At 39.6% G+C, this 15,137-nt stretch overlaps 1 protein-coding gene across 4 annotated transcripts in view; it reads right to left on the bottom strand.

The window, feature by feature from the left end:
- The window catches only part of CLSTN2 (calsyntenin 2), a 346,915-nt gene that overhangs the window by 11,216 nt on the left and 320,562 nt on the right, over window positions 1–15,137 (bottom strand). For 2 of the 4 annotated variants that reach the window (XM_077183656.1, XM_077183657.1), the window contains exon 17: window positions 13,821–13,987. In XM_077183656.1, the coding sequence (XP_077039771.1) occupies window positions 13,821–13,987 (167 nt within the window). Of the gene's footprint in view, window positions 1–3,028; window positions 13,988–15,137 lie in introns of those variants that run through there. The other 2 variants (XM_077183658.1, XM_077183659.1) reach the window with 1 other exon arrangement.

Genomic DNA, 15,137 nt, shown 5'->3' with positions numbered 1-15,137 from the left:
TGCTTCTTACTAAGCTTGATTCTGTCCTCTCAGGAGATGTCCCCCACCAGCATTATTTACTTTTCAATTCTTGCTTGAGTAAAACTGAGATTCCCAGCATATACTGTGGAATTTTGGACCATTAGATTTAATGGATAATGAGGTAAAAGGTATTTCGAGTTCCTTAAGTATTTTTTTATGTTTTGTTTTTTAATATGAAAAATTATTTGGTGTCTGAATAACTTTATCAATACTTATGTTAATATCCAACAATTGTGTAACTGTTTATTCTAATGAATTTCTCAAGGTCTCTTAGACCACTGTAAGAGCTGGTCCTAATGATCCTAAAATCAGAGACTTCTACAGCCTTTGATAAACAATATTAGTATTAAACTTTCCCTAATAAGTAGACATGGCCATATCTATATGTACTTGTCATGTATTTAAGGAGAAAATGATATTCAGTGTAAGTAATGAATTTCATTGGAACTCGATTGTTGCTGTTGCAATTATCTTCTTTCTCTGGACAGAGCCTTTCACTCTTGGGCAGTTAGAGGTCACCCTCTGGTTCAGTCTGTAAAGGAGCTGTAGGAGAACAAGATTTGCTTGTAATGGCAATATTTATGATCTGCAGTAATTGTATTTGGTTAGTCATCTTGCCCTTTAAGGTGTTATGTTGGGTGGGGCACGGACAGAGTTCATGTCATACATGAGAAAAGATAACCAGAAAAGTTTTGTTTAGATCCAGTTCATAGGTGGAAAAACTGCAATACAAAGGAGGATGCAGAATCTTATGAAGATGACAGGCATAAAAGACAGGAAATAGAGTTTAGGTTGGCATAGTTAAGGCTCATCTCTACCTGTTCTGCCCTCTCACATTCCAAGTATTACAATAATATTTTTATTGCTGTGATCTGTTCTGTGTGGTATCATTCATGTTCATAAATCCAAGTGTCCTCCATGCTGTACTCTATAAAACATGCAGTAGAAAAGACTATTCCCAAAACCTTACAGGGTAAATTTTAACAGGCCACAACAAACAGCTAAATCTCAGACAGTGGAGAGCAATGAGACAAAGCTGAGCAGCCTGATAAGAAACAATGCCTTTTTGGAAATGTTATTCCCTAAAGAATGGCTGTTTCTATCTTGAATAATATTTTTACTCATGAATTGCACAGAAGAAAAATTCAGAAACTGGAAGGATTCTTTTACCCACAGAAAGGCAGACAGTGGCTGTCACTACTGAGAGCTCTTCCAAATATTTCATCTACAGAGAGATTAATTATTTGTTTCTTGCTGGAGCTGCTAATAGTATAACTAGTTTAGATGGTGATTCCTTCTGTCATAGATATCTGCTTGAAGGGATGAGACAGAAATGTACTGCAGTTAAATGCAGAAAGAACTCAGATACAGGAATGATGTAAAATGAGGAAGCACAACCAATCCTCTCCATAAACTAAATCGACCATCTCTTCAACACAAAAATACCTTGCTTGTTCTAAAGATATAACTGAGCTTGAGTTATCACTTTGGAACTCAGAACATCTCATTCCTGCCTATCTTATGTGAAGATACGAGCTTCACAAACAAATCCACAGCTTCTGCTCTCTTCCTTGACCACTGCACTGAAAGACAGCAAGAGCAGACAGAATCCTTCCTTTTCCTTTGAAAAAGCTGCTGGCAGAGCTAGAAAGAGCTAAAAAATAAAGCCCTGCTTACAGAGTTTTACTAATCTCAGAGACACAGCTGAACTCTTTCACTAAGTGCTAAATTTCTGAAGGTTTTGCTTATATTTCTGTGTGAACTCTGTTTTAAGGGTGATGTTTGCAATAATATGCCAAAATAATTTTTTCCTCCCTTTATCTATGATTATTTTCAGGAAAGTTATAATTTTTCCTTTTTTAAGTTCACACTAGAAAGACATTTCAAACCTTTTAATTTAAACCACAGGAAAAACAGCTCCCTGTTTTTCCTCACTCCAGGGTCTCTGGTGATTTTTGTGTCAATGTCTCATTGTAACATCATTAACTCTACAGCACATGGCATCTTACATGGTCTTGGGTGGTCTTGGGAGACAGCTATGTGTTAATTTTATTTTACCAAAATCTTTTACACAGATTTATTTTTCTGTCTCAGCCCCTGCAGCAATTTTTCTCATTCATATATGTTTGTGAGTCGTTTTTTGGTGGTGTTTTCATTTGAGCAGGCATTTCTGATTGAGAAGTTAGTGGGATTTGCAGAAGTCACACTGAAATATTCAGTCTCTCAGGAGCTTCCCTGCTGGAAGGCACACTTTGATTCCCTTGGTGAGCTTTCCTCAAAGCCCTTTCATGCAGAAGCAGCCAGGGAAACGTAAAAACTGCCTGTGGTCTTATTTACTAATCTGTCCCATTTTTGTTGAGAAACATCAGACTGTAACTTCTAACTTGGGGAGAGTGAGAGAAGAGACAAGAGGGCTGTGAGGGAGAGCTGCTGATGTGGTCAGGGCACAGTGCTGAAACCAGAGGGAAATATTTGGTCATTGCTACAGCCAGTGTGTGTGGGAAGGGCAGCAACCCTCAGAGGCTCCAATCTCTACTGCCAGGCTAAGTCAGTGCACATTCCTGTGTGTGATGAGATCATGCACTAATGAAATTCATAGGCTGATGACCCAGAATTAGGTTTTTCCCCTTGTACTCTTTCACATTTTATGTGTGCAATATGTGGTATATTCATCCTTCTTGTTAATATTTTATCAACTTTTATCACACCAAAATGAAGGGGGAAAATAGATGGCTATTAAATATAAATACCAGCAGCTCTTCAAAAAACTCCCTTTCCTTTGCTTCCCTTTCTCAGCAGCACAATGAGAAGCTGTGTAAATGCTCTAAAACTGGACTGAGTCATTTGACACGTGGCATTTTCCTCCTTAGGAATTAGCAAGAGAGATGGCAGATGTGGGCCAGGTATTTAACCTTTGCCACCTGAGGTGTGTTAATGTTTAAGGGTTATGTTTCAGGAAATGAGAACATCTCAATGATCAGTGAAATAAAGATTAGACAACATTACCTTTTATGTGAAATTCTAAAATTATATTTATTGGCCAATTCACAGAAAGTGCTGTAGTGACCACAAAAATGACTCTGGCTTTATACATGTACGGATGTACAGAGCAAATTTTAAAATAACAGATCTATTTGGAATATGCATTTAATCAGTCCTGTGGAAAAACATATGGGCAGTAACAATGTTGAATTCATAAATGACTGTGCAAATTGACATGGCTTTTATGAAATACACCACTATGCCATGGAGGAGCTTTTGTACAACTTCTTACTCTATGTAAAGTTAGGGTTTGTGTACTATACTGTCTGTCAAAATTTACTGTACATTTTCATTAAGAAAGGGTTGGGTTGTCTTTTATTTTTAAATAAAAGAAAAATAACAGCTGATTCATCTATATTAAAAAAATCATTTCATATTAATCTTTTCAATTGCATATAGTCATTTAATTCATTGTACTGCATAAATTGTGTAGATTCATGCTTGCAAAAATGCATTTAACATCTGCAACAAGACATTTCAAGATATGGTTTATGGTTGTTTCACATCAACAACAAGATATTTCATGTAAGGGCATTTTTCCTGGGCTGAACAGTCTGTTGTTTTGAGACACTTTTACAGAGTACAACCATTGTATGTACAACCATACAGCATATATTTATTTAATCCCTTCTCTGGTATAGTTTTTTATTATCCACAGAAGTGGCCACAACTACACAGAATTTGGACAGCTAGGAAGCAATCCCAAGCTACAAAATACATGCTACCAACTGCAGTTACTGCTCCTCAACAAGAACCAATGCACTAACATGGAAACAATTTGGGAAATGATGAACTGTGTGGGAAAAATTGTAAATTTTTGCAGGCAGATGAAATACCATTTTTACTGTCAAGAGATGATGAAATATGAACTAGAATTGTCCCAGCCAATTAGAGCACAGCTGTTATATTCAACATGATGAGATAATTTCTCAGCTCTTCAAAATCCTACAGTCTCAGAAACATTTAAATGTTTAGTAACTATATAGTTAAATCTAACTAGAAGAACCCCTTTCACCAAACTGCAGCAATATTCAGGGTGCATTTCTGATTCCTGCCCTGTTGCTTATCACAAGCAGCTCATTGCCCAGGAATTCCTCTTCTTTTTCCTCTCCTTTGTGTTGCAACCTGACCTTCCAAGGCTCATTCCTCTTCCCCCCGTCCATCAGACTTTGGGCACTCCTCATGCCATGGCTTGTTTGGGGAAGGTGGGCAGAGCAGTGACAGCAAACAGCCAAGGAAGTCATTGTTTGCTCCTGTGACCTAAACCCACTCCTGGCAATTCATTTCCTACATTATGGTTTGCACAATTTACACCCACTGGGGACAGAGATGAGCTGAGGGGAGCAGAGAGCTCCCTAAAGCCCCCCTGGAACCCTCAGTGTTCCTGCTCTCCCCTTTACACCAATCCTTGCAGACAGCCCGAATGAAGAAGAAATCAAATTCTATTTCCCTTGGGTCTTAAGTGATGCAGTGGCTTTTCAAACACCAGGATTTCAGTTCTGGTTTGGAGTTCAGGTACAGGAGGCAGGAGGAGATGAAGGAAACACATCAATGAAAAGACCCAAGCTGCCTTTGCACATCCTCCCTGTTTGCCAGTGTGGCTCCTGAGCCAGCGAACACAGGTTTGCTTGGGACATGCTTGAAAACAAACCACATGGTCATCATGCCAGCCAGAGAGCAGAAATGGATCACAAATTTGCAATATAAGGGTGGGCATGGCAGTAATCAGAAGAGTTGGCACAATTCTTTTTCTTTGCAGCAGTTAGTGCCTATCTAGAAATCTTGAGCATTTGTTTTAGGAAGTAGATGCATTCTCTTGACATTTGAGGAGAAGCAGTATTATCTGTCTTTAGTGAAAGTACTGGTGAATAGCTGCTGTTTAGAGTAAAAACATGGACCCATGAATGACAATGTCTGTTTTCCCACTGATGACAACAACCTAGGTTTTAACAAATTATACTTTGTATTATTGTTTCATTGGTTGGCTTTGTTAAATCATACCTATGTAAAAGACACTGCCAAATTCATATCATATGAGCATTTATCCATGGATTACGGAAAAAAAAATTAAAAATCAAGTTTCAATTTAAATTTATTGTTTAAACTTTAACAACTTATGCAGTGACACCAGCAACACACAGCACCTTAACAGAGTGAACTGACTGTGACTCATTTAAGGAAATACTAGGGGATTTAGTTTGTGCATTAAGGACATTTCATGAAAAGGTAAGAAATACAAAACTGAAGGAATGAATTGGGATGAGGAAGGATTCACAGCTTCTCTAGTAAATTACCAAAGGCAATGAACTTGATAACTATCTAAAAATATTCAAAGGATACAAATCATGGTTAGAGGAACTATTTAGAGTGGTGTAAAAGGGTATAACTAGGACTAATGAGATAAAAAATACAAAAAGGATTATTTAAATTCATTTTCGGGAAAAGCTTTCTAATGGTGAATTCTAATAGACTCTAGAACAATCTCCCAAGGGAAGCAGTAGAAGCCCCAGGCTTAGAAATATTTAAGTAGGTTGAAGCACCCCCACCCCTAACACTAAAAAATATATTCTAGGAAATAATTCTGCACTGTTAGCATAATACTCTACTTGCACTACTTTTTCCTTTTGTCTACTAATCTTTATTTCTAGGATTTGATAAGTCTACTATAAACTTCAAAACACACTGAAGTTGAGATGAAACAGTTCAGGAAGCACACCCATAGCATGTATTACCCTGCAAAGCAATAATCCACTCTGGTGTATCTTCCCATCCCTGCCACGATAGACCCTTTGAATAGAATTGCCTGTTAATCACAATCAAAAATTTACTCAACTGGTGGTGCAGTATTTGGAGTAGAATACATACAAAAACCCCATCTCTTTTCAGATGTACCTCACAGTTTTACATCAGTTTGTGGAGAGGCCAAAAAGAAATGTGCCAGTAGTTTTTTCTGAGAAGAGAGGCAATAACTTCAGCTCTCAGACTGGCACAGGGATGGTTGTTATCCTCAAAAACTTTTCTATTATGTATATTTTCAAAAATCAGGTTTCCTAACTCTGTGGCCACTTAAGAGATTGTATCACTGCAAAAAGTTTACTTGAGGGCCTTTTCAATATGGAATATAATCTACCCTGGGTATCTCCAGCTCCTCATCAACCCATGGAGTATGTTTGTTGTAGGAAATCTCTAAAACTAATCAACAACTGTCTGTGGGCAAAAGTTCCATTTCCTACCTCAAATAAACCATGTGGTAACTGTACCCTCAGACTCCAGTTACAGCAGCCAGAATGTTTGCCCCAAGCCCCCTGGGCTGGCCGTGGCTCTGAATTTTTCTACTCAATGCACACACAGTGTAGAACCCCTCTCATGGCCCTGCTCCCTTCCCAGCTCTGCTGGAGCTGCTGTGACTGGAACTCAAGAAGGCAACTTCAGCATCAGCCAGGCTAAAAACCTGCGAGTTCTCCTTCATCACCACAGCCACCACCTCCCCATGGGCACCATTCTGTGATTTTCTTGTACACACACAGGTTTATGTACACAACACACATCTGTGTGTTTTGCACCTATGTCTGGTCATCCTGGAACCCTTCGACATCCTACATTCATTCTCTTTCTTGTTCATTGTGACAGTGTCAGTTCTGCCATGGGAATACAGAATGTTTCCATTTTCTTACTATTTGACACTGATGCTTTTATGTCTCTTTCTTTTCTACAAGATCAAATTTCAACTTTTTTCACATCACTGTAAACCTCAACTCTTTCTGTTATTCATGCAGTATTCTCTTCTATTTTCCTGTTCACTCTCCCTTAAATAATCATTTGATTTTCTAATGGAACTGACTGTAGTTGATCCATTCCACATTCTAAAGAGCATGCCCAGTTAAAACAACTGTCCACCTTCTCCTCTACTGCACATTAAGCAGTTTGTAGACAAAGATTTATTGCCAATTTCAGTATTGGTTTGAAATGTCATTGTAGTCACAGACTTGGTCAGGGTTGTCTGATCAATTCTTTTGTACCTGTTTATATATTTAGGGGAGGCAGGAATAAAAAAAAAAAAGACATTGTAATTTTAATAACTTTTTGCTTCCCCCCCCCCCCCCCCCTTAGTATATCCTGAAACATTCAGTCAAAAATAGTTTTATGGGTTAATACACTCTATGTACACAAAGGACACTGAAAGCTGGGAAGTTTATACCCAGATGGGAAGTTAAATGCCTCTGAAAACCCAAAACTATATCCAGATTTATACAAAAGGAATAGTTAGGGCTGCAGGAAAGCATTTTACTCCCATGAAATTTTCTGGGTGTCTGAAGTACAAGGATGGAATACCATTGTAAAATCTTTGTTCTCTATTTGAAGACAGCTTCTCTTTGCATTTGGCAAGCTTTGTGCACTTTGCCCAGGGAAAGCTGAACTCTTTTATTGTACAATGTGCTTAACTGGGAAAAAAAATTCTGCTGCTTCTTTGTTCTCAGCACAGACATAAATAGTGACAAGACACGGGCATGGAGCTTCAACAGCTGATGAATGCACAATTTCCCCATGAGTTAGTACTGAAAATAAGAATGAGGGCTTCTCCTGAACTCTGTTTCACACATTCACAGTGCCTCACGCTGCTGAGTGTGTTTCTTTACAGGCAGTAACTAATGAAGCACAGCCCAGATCTCTCCACTGTAACCACTGAGTCTTTCCCTCTGTGTTTGGAGTGCTCCACCATGGAGGGCTGAGAGCAGAGCTGCAGAATTATTGAATTATGGTTCAGCACCAGGCTCTTTGACAGAGCTGTTCCAGGGGATGCTAGCAGCACTGTTCCTGTTGCCAGCAGAGACATGGAAACCATAACGAGCAAACTGCTGGCAATACCTCCTCCAAAGGCAGCAAAATGCCTCTAGGGAAAAAGGGTACCTGCTCTGGTGCCTGCCTTTTCATCACCAGAAATGAGGTTATGAACATACAAAACTTCCTGGGTTCATTTTTTCTGCTAAGTTTCAATAATGAGGGCTACAGTTGTTTATTACTTCAAACCCCTATCTTAGACAGAGCTTATGAAATTAAAGCCCTTGCTCCTCTTTCAGTTTTTGCACTGTTCAGCTTTGTGTATTTTTAATTTATGACCATGTCTTTTTCAGAGAAAACCAAAACCAAAAAGAACATACCAGGCTTGAACCATGCTAATCCTACAAAGGTGATGAATTACAATTACTTTATGAGATATCACTGGAGCAATTCTCCTGATATATTTAGCAGAAATATTCCTTGAGATTGGGTGTGTTAAGCGAGTATGAATTTTGTTCTGCTGTAGCTTTAGGGGTTATCTCTATTCTTTGTATCTTTATTCTCCATGCTAACAAAAATGGAGTTGGATTCCAAGAGAGTTCAGCAACCAGAAGTCTGATCATTGGATAGACAATCTGAGACATGCAGCTTTAGACAACCTAAACCATTTCAGTTTACACTTCTCCCACATTGCTTGTTATGCCTTTCTTTATTTAAAAAACCCCAACATTTGACCCCAATGTACAAAGACCATACAGGACCGCAGCTTCTGGGTGCTGCAGAAAATATTACAAACTGTAATGGTTTGGTGCATGGGACTGTGGGTTTCTTTTAAAACACCAAGGCCTTAAAGGGATGGGCGGGCTGGCTGCTGTTGCCATGGCTGTTTGCAGTGGCACTGGGCTGCTGTGAGCTCAGGCACAGGCTCTGGGGGCAGCGAGAGGGAAAACCTCTTGCCATTGGTGATGCTAGAGCATGAGGGAGATTGTACAGCCCAGGATTATGTACAACCAACAGGAATTCATTTAGTGACTTAGAAGGTGCTTTGATTTCTTCAGCAATCTTTTTGATATTTATGTTTTGTCATTTGGGTTTTTTTTCTCTTATCTCCTCAGATTTACTCACTTGGTTTAGAACTACTTTAAGCAGTTGCCTAAAGGCAGAAAGCAATTCTTAAGGCAGAACCTGATAAAACCTGATACCTCCCCTGAGACTGGGGATATCCTAGTTTTGAGACACTTATTCTGGTCAGCATGTGTGAATTAAGGGAAGGGGAAGCCCCTTAGAGGAGACATACTTAGTTTTGTTTCTTCTCCCTCTCTCAGCATCCATATGTTTTTGCAAACATCCTTAATTTTGGTACTATAATTTCTATTCCAGGATACCAGGAGCAGCTCCATCCCACCAGACCTTTACCTGCTGCCACCCCAGTAAAGTCTTTCCTGGTGCTGTTCTGTGGAGAGCTGTGTGTGCTGGCACCAAAACTTTGAGAAGAGGCAGTGTTGGGTCCCAGAGCACTAGGACCCCTACCAGGGAGGCAAGTAAAGCTGCCTCTGAGATTACAGCTGGGAAAAGGGACAGCTGAGACAATAATTATTTATTATTTATATTTTATCAGAGCTCCAAAGGCTTTGCCACAGTGAAGTAAGGGCTGCTACTGCTACTGGGCTACCCTCTGCCCATCCTTCACCTGGGGCTACTGATTTCCTGTGGCATTATTTTCATTTTAGGGTCAGGCAGGGACGGCTCCTGCAATGGAGACAGTGGATTTCAGTCACAGAAGGAGCCTTAGAACTCTCTGATCCTTTCTGAGCCTTACTTTGTTCCAGAATGGAGTAAGGATGGTGCTCAACAAGCTCAGCACCACCACATGCCAGAGAGAAAAATAAACTGCTCCCTCCCATTAGCCTCTGGTGAGGTAAAAAGCAGCCCCACCACCACTGCAAGGTATTACCTGTTGGAATGAAAAATAGCAACTGTTTATTTTAATTAGTATTAAAGATGTCACAAACCCTATATCTATTTCTAGATGTGTCAGCCAGTGCAGTAAATATTGATATTAATCTCAACTGTGCATTTTAAGGTTTACTTGCAAAGATAAAACACCTATGGAGGGGGTAGAAATGAAAGAGAAATGGGAGCTATTAATCACAAATAACCACTTAGGCAGTTATATTAATGCAGATAACATCTTCAATTTGCATTTGGAGGTTTTACAGCTTTTCCCAGCCTTAGATTAGTACTCCAAAAATTTAAGGGCTCATTGATGTGATGTCATTTTAGACCTCTGTTGTCCCCTCTGGATTCCTGGTGCCTGGATTGTGGGTAGCTCTTCAGAGCTGCTTTCTTTGGATACACTTGTTTATTGCTAGTGTAAAAAAAGCCACCTCACCACAAGACAGCCCTGAGGGGCTGCAGTGAGTCCTTGGAAGAGATCAGAGCTGGGGAAGGGTTGGAGCACCAGGGGAGGGAGCTGGGGAGGCTCAGCCTGCAGAAAAGGAGGCTCAGGAGGGGCCTCTTCACTCTCTCAGACCCCTGAGAGGAATCTGCAGCCAGCTGGGGTTGGTTTCTCCTCTCAAGTAACAAGTGACAGGACAAGGGCAAACAGCCTTGAAGTGTGCTGGGGAGGTTTAGATTGAGTATTGGGGGAAATTTCCTCGTTGAAAGGATGGTCTGGTACTGGAAGAGGCTGGCCAGGGCAGTGCCCAGGCACCATCCCTGGGGGAATGCCAAGACATGGGAATGGTTGGACCTGGGGACGTGGTAGGAGTGGGCTTGGAAGTGCTCAGGGACCTTAGAGGTCTTTTCCAACCTGAATGGTTTTACAATTCTAAACACTTTTTTCAGGGAGAAAAGGAGACAATTTTGGCTTTTGATTAAGGGCAAAAACACCCCACACAAACATGTGTGTCTTTATGTATATATATATGTGTGTATATGTTCTGGTTGGTTTTTAAGCAAGTAGGTTATATAAAAAATGATTTCTGGAGGGGAGGCAATATTGCTAGAATTGTTTTAGAAAAATTCATATTTCTGTGATTTTCTAGTAGTAGTTTTGCTCAGGAAACCACTGCTTTCAGTGCTGTACAAATATTTTAGGGCCCATTTTGTGAAGAGGTACCTCATTCTCACTGCCATTCTGTGAAAAGGATGTTTCTATTTATTTGAATGAAAAATGCTGCATAATGCACTCCAACAAGTAATCTAAAATAAGTACAGTGATACATTTGAGTTTGCTGAGTATCTTGCTGCAAATCAAGTTTTAGTGATAACACACATGCCTGTATGACTTTGCTTAGGTTTAAAAATGTAGATTTATTTATAGTAGAGAAAATACTTTGTTTCCTTTTTGTGTCATGTACGAATACAACCTGAAAAGATCTGCTTCCAGTAGCAAAAAGATAAAAGTCTGTTAGATGGAGAAACACACTGATGAATTCACAAGCATATAAAAGAATTAAAGGCTGTCAATAAGGTTGTAAATTGCTGCTTTCAAGTTGCCCTAATGTTTGCTATGATAACAGCAACAACAACAGCAACAATGATAATAATAATCAGGACTAAAAGAAACTTTAAAATAATTTAAGTCCAGTTTTAAATCTGAAATTGACTTTTAAATATCTACATTTAATTTAGAATGTTTTTTTCTGAGCGTAAAGATTTGCTGATATGTGCTGATAACAAGCATCATGAAGAGCCTGCTTCATGTCACTGAAAAAAATTAAAACTGGGAAATTATCTAGGATACTAGGATGGTAGGAACTGATCTAACATAACATTTTGTTCAAGATAATCAGAAATATGAATATTAATTTTGTATTTAACAGAAATTGTGGACATTTTTACAGTTGTTATTCCTGCAGATAAGATGTACTTATGTGGCCTTGATTCTGCAAATATTCTTCTAAGTTTAATATGTGTGAGAGAATAAAATGAAACAGGATTGATAATAAAAGAAAACTGCTGTATTGCCAGTCTTAACAACCATGTGACAACGTGATTGCTGGCACAACAAATAAAAGCATAAATATCTCCAATTTTAAAATTATTATAGATTTTTCTTTCATTTACTCTCTAGATATTCAACTAAAGGGCCCGGTTGCTGTCAGTATTTCCTTTCAGCTGCCAAATGCAGAAACTGGAATTACAAGAACCCCCAAGCACCCTTTGTATTCCCTATATCCCACGACATTCAGGAGCTGTTAATAATCCAGTATTGAGGGAGGTGGGTGCCCTCAAGATTGCTTCAAGTACCCTTTGCAACATCAGCCACCATTCAGGGTGTCAGGAAGGTCCTGTTGTGGCAAGACTCACTGGGAGAGTGAAGAAGAGGAAGCAGCTTATTTCAAACAGCAGATTAAAGAAGCAAAAGTCAAAGATGAAATTGCAAAGAAAACAAAGTACTCAGGAAAATAACCCGGACAAGCCACTAAGCAGCATTCACTTCCATGCCATTTTGTTTCTGTGCATTGGAGCAGCTACCCCAGCAAGTGCTGCAGCATTTGGTAAGCAGAGCAGCTGAAAGGTGCTTAAGGAAAAGAGGACCAAAACCACACCACACAGACTAATCAACACATTGGATATGTAGCTTATGTAGCTCTGCTTTTTCTTTTTTTTTTTTTTTCTTTTTAAATGGTGTTTAAGAAAAATATGCTGTGTTACCATAACAAACTAAAATACTCTCTCAGCCTCTTAAGATTTTAGTTTTTGTTTTCAACTCTTTTGGTTCCAAGTAGGTTTTATTTTTCCTTGTCTCCTTTATAAAACCTTCTGTCAACATTAATGGCTTCAGGCAGAAGAAATAAGGGAGAATTATGAGCACAGAACAGGACTCACAGTGTTGTTCCTTTCTCTTGTGCACTACAGGCAGGCAGGGGTGCAGAAGAAATAGGGCATCATGTTTTTATAGAATATAGTCAGACAGGAATTCCAGCTGGCATTCACTAAGCAAAAGGGAACGTTTTCCTCATCTAAAATAATTGTTCAAATCCCAGCTATACATAGCTATGGAATAATGGGGTCACTTATTTTCCACTAGTTCAGTAAGATGATGCAGCAAGCTAATGGTTCCATGAGACAGACAGTTTAAAGCATCGATTTGCTGCAAATTGCTCAATCCATAACTAATGAGCAGCTCTACAGATTTTAAGTGAATCAATCCCATTAGAATTTACAGTTTGCATAAGACCATATTACTCAATCTATGGACACATACTGGGGTTTTTCTTTTGATAACCATCAGCAGCCCTTTCTTGTTGCTGTTTTTCTTAAACTCGTTTTTAATTTCTCTTGGTAGATTGGATAAAAATCCCTCTCTTGAGGGTCTGACAGCATGCCTGAAAAAATACACCATCCACATCTAAATAAGCACACATGCATCCCCTGTCAAGTCCCAGATATTCCCTTGCAGAAGACAGTTAACATCCAAAAGGCAGGACGAGATGATAGATGGAATTTAGCCCCTGTAGCACTAAAGCCCTGCCCCAATTTGAAGGTGGATTATGTTTTTTTTACACCTGTAAAAATGTGAAGTTATATGGCAACTGGTATTTGGACCCACAGAAGTTATTCTACATAACAAGCTGAAATCTCTCCTGTGTGAAAAAAGTAGCAAAGGCAAAAACTTGTATGGATTGAGTGACAGGACTTTTGTCCCACATCTGCAGGGCAGAAACAGGAAATTGAGAACTATGCTTGCTAACAGATCAAGTTCTGGATTACTTTATTACTGTGTGTGCCAGGAGGTTTGGACCACCTTTTCTCCAGGCTTTGTAAGAAAAGGGCCAGTTCTATTGTTATCAATTACTACAACAAGATCATTTTAGGCAAAACAGTTACAGGCAAGCAGAAGTTCAAATCCTGTCAATGAATTCATAGACTCTGAAAAAACATTGTATTGGTTGTTACAAAAGAGCTGTGGCTGGCGGGCTGTTTGTTAGTAGGGGAGTGTTGAATCATCCCACTCCAACTGCTCTTGCCTGGTGGCATTCTGTTTGTGTCCCTTTTGGACAATCACTTCCTCCTCCTCTTCCTCCTCCTCCTCCTCTTCACTGTCATCTGATTCAGCACTGGTTGTGTCTTCCTCTTCATCATCTATATCTTCTTCCTCACTCTCCTCTTCTGTCTGGTGTGGCTTTTCATATTTCTACAATACATTTAAAGAAATGAGACACTAGCAGAAAGGTGCCTTCTTGACAGCCAGAGCTGTGTCAAATGAGCATTTAGAAATGCTAACATGCTGGGCAAATCTGGTTTCCATCATTATGTGATTATTAAGCATTAAATTCATACAAGTTGGTAGCAAACATTCAAAAACTACTCCAAGAAGAATGAAATGTAAATAGGCAATCTCTTTGTTAGCCACACTATCAAAATTTAAACCTTCAACATCATCTTCTTTAAACTGCTGATGATTTCCTCTCCTTTTAGTGTATAAATGCTTACATGAAAAAGTTAAAACCAAAGCCAACTATATCATCTTGGGTACCTGTCAGAACCCAGAGCATCACTCTGGGTGTCCAGAGTTGCCAGGACCCCTGCCAGGGGGCTCAGAGACCCTGGCACACAGCCCAGAACACCTCGGGGTTTGATTATGACCCCTGGAGCAAATCACCAGCTTTGTATGAAGACCTGAAAGCCACAGAAGTTTAGGTAGTGTAATAATAAAATTATCAATGGGTGAAGGGGTAGATTTTGGGGACAAGATGGAGGGACTTGGGCATGTCCAGCCTTTCTTCTTCTTCTTCTCTCCCTCCATCTTCTGCTGTGATGTTGGCACTTTTGGATTGGTCTAGAGTAGAAGTTCACTGTCTAACAGAGGTGATAGGTATAGGAAAGTAATTGTAAACATGTTATCAGTAGTTTGTAGTATAAAGAGATAACACCGCCCCGGGGGCGGGTAGAGCGCCGCTGTCTGTCCTGCTGAGCGCACCTCGGCTGGACAGGAGAAAAATTTTTTATAGATAAGATACAATAAACAACTCTGAGACTGAGAACTGAAGAACTCTGGCTCATTCTTTGAATGTGCAGGCTGAAACAGAGACTTTTCCTGTGTCTCGGGGCTGCAATAAACTGCAGAACTCCCGAGAGGTACCTACAAACAGACATGGATGGAGTGGAAGTGATGCTGTACCTGAGAGTTCTTCACCATCTTCTTTAGTAATTATACACGACAACAAATCTGAAGTTCTCAATTATATCTGATCAAGGTGTGCAGAGCTGAGAACTGGGCTGGGGTCTTGAGTGTACACACACACAGCTGAACAAGTGCACCCTGAGAGATGCTCAAACCCACT

The sequence above is a fragment of the Agelaius phoeniceus genome, chromosome 10 (genome assembly GCF_051311805.1).
Source record: "Agelaius phoeniceus isolate bAgePho1 chromosome 10, bAgePho1.hap1, whole genome shotgun sequence".
NCBI lineage: Eukaryota > Metazoa > Chordata > Aves > Passeriformes > Icteridae > Agelaius > Agelaius phoeniceus.
This window is presented reverse-complemented; position numbering and strand designations above follow the sequence as displayed.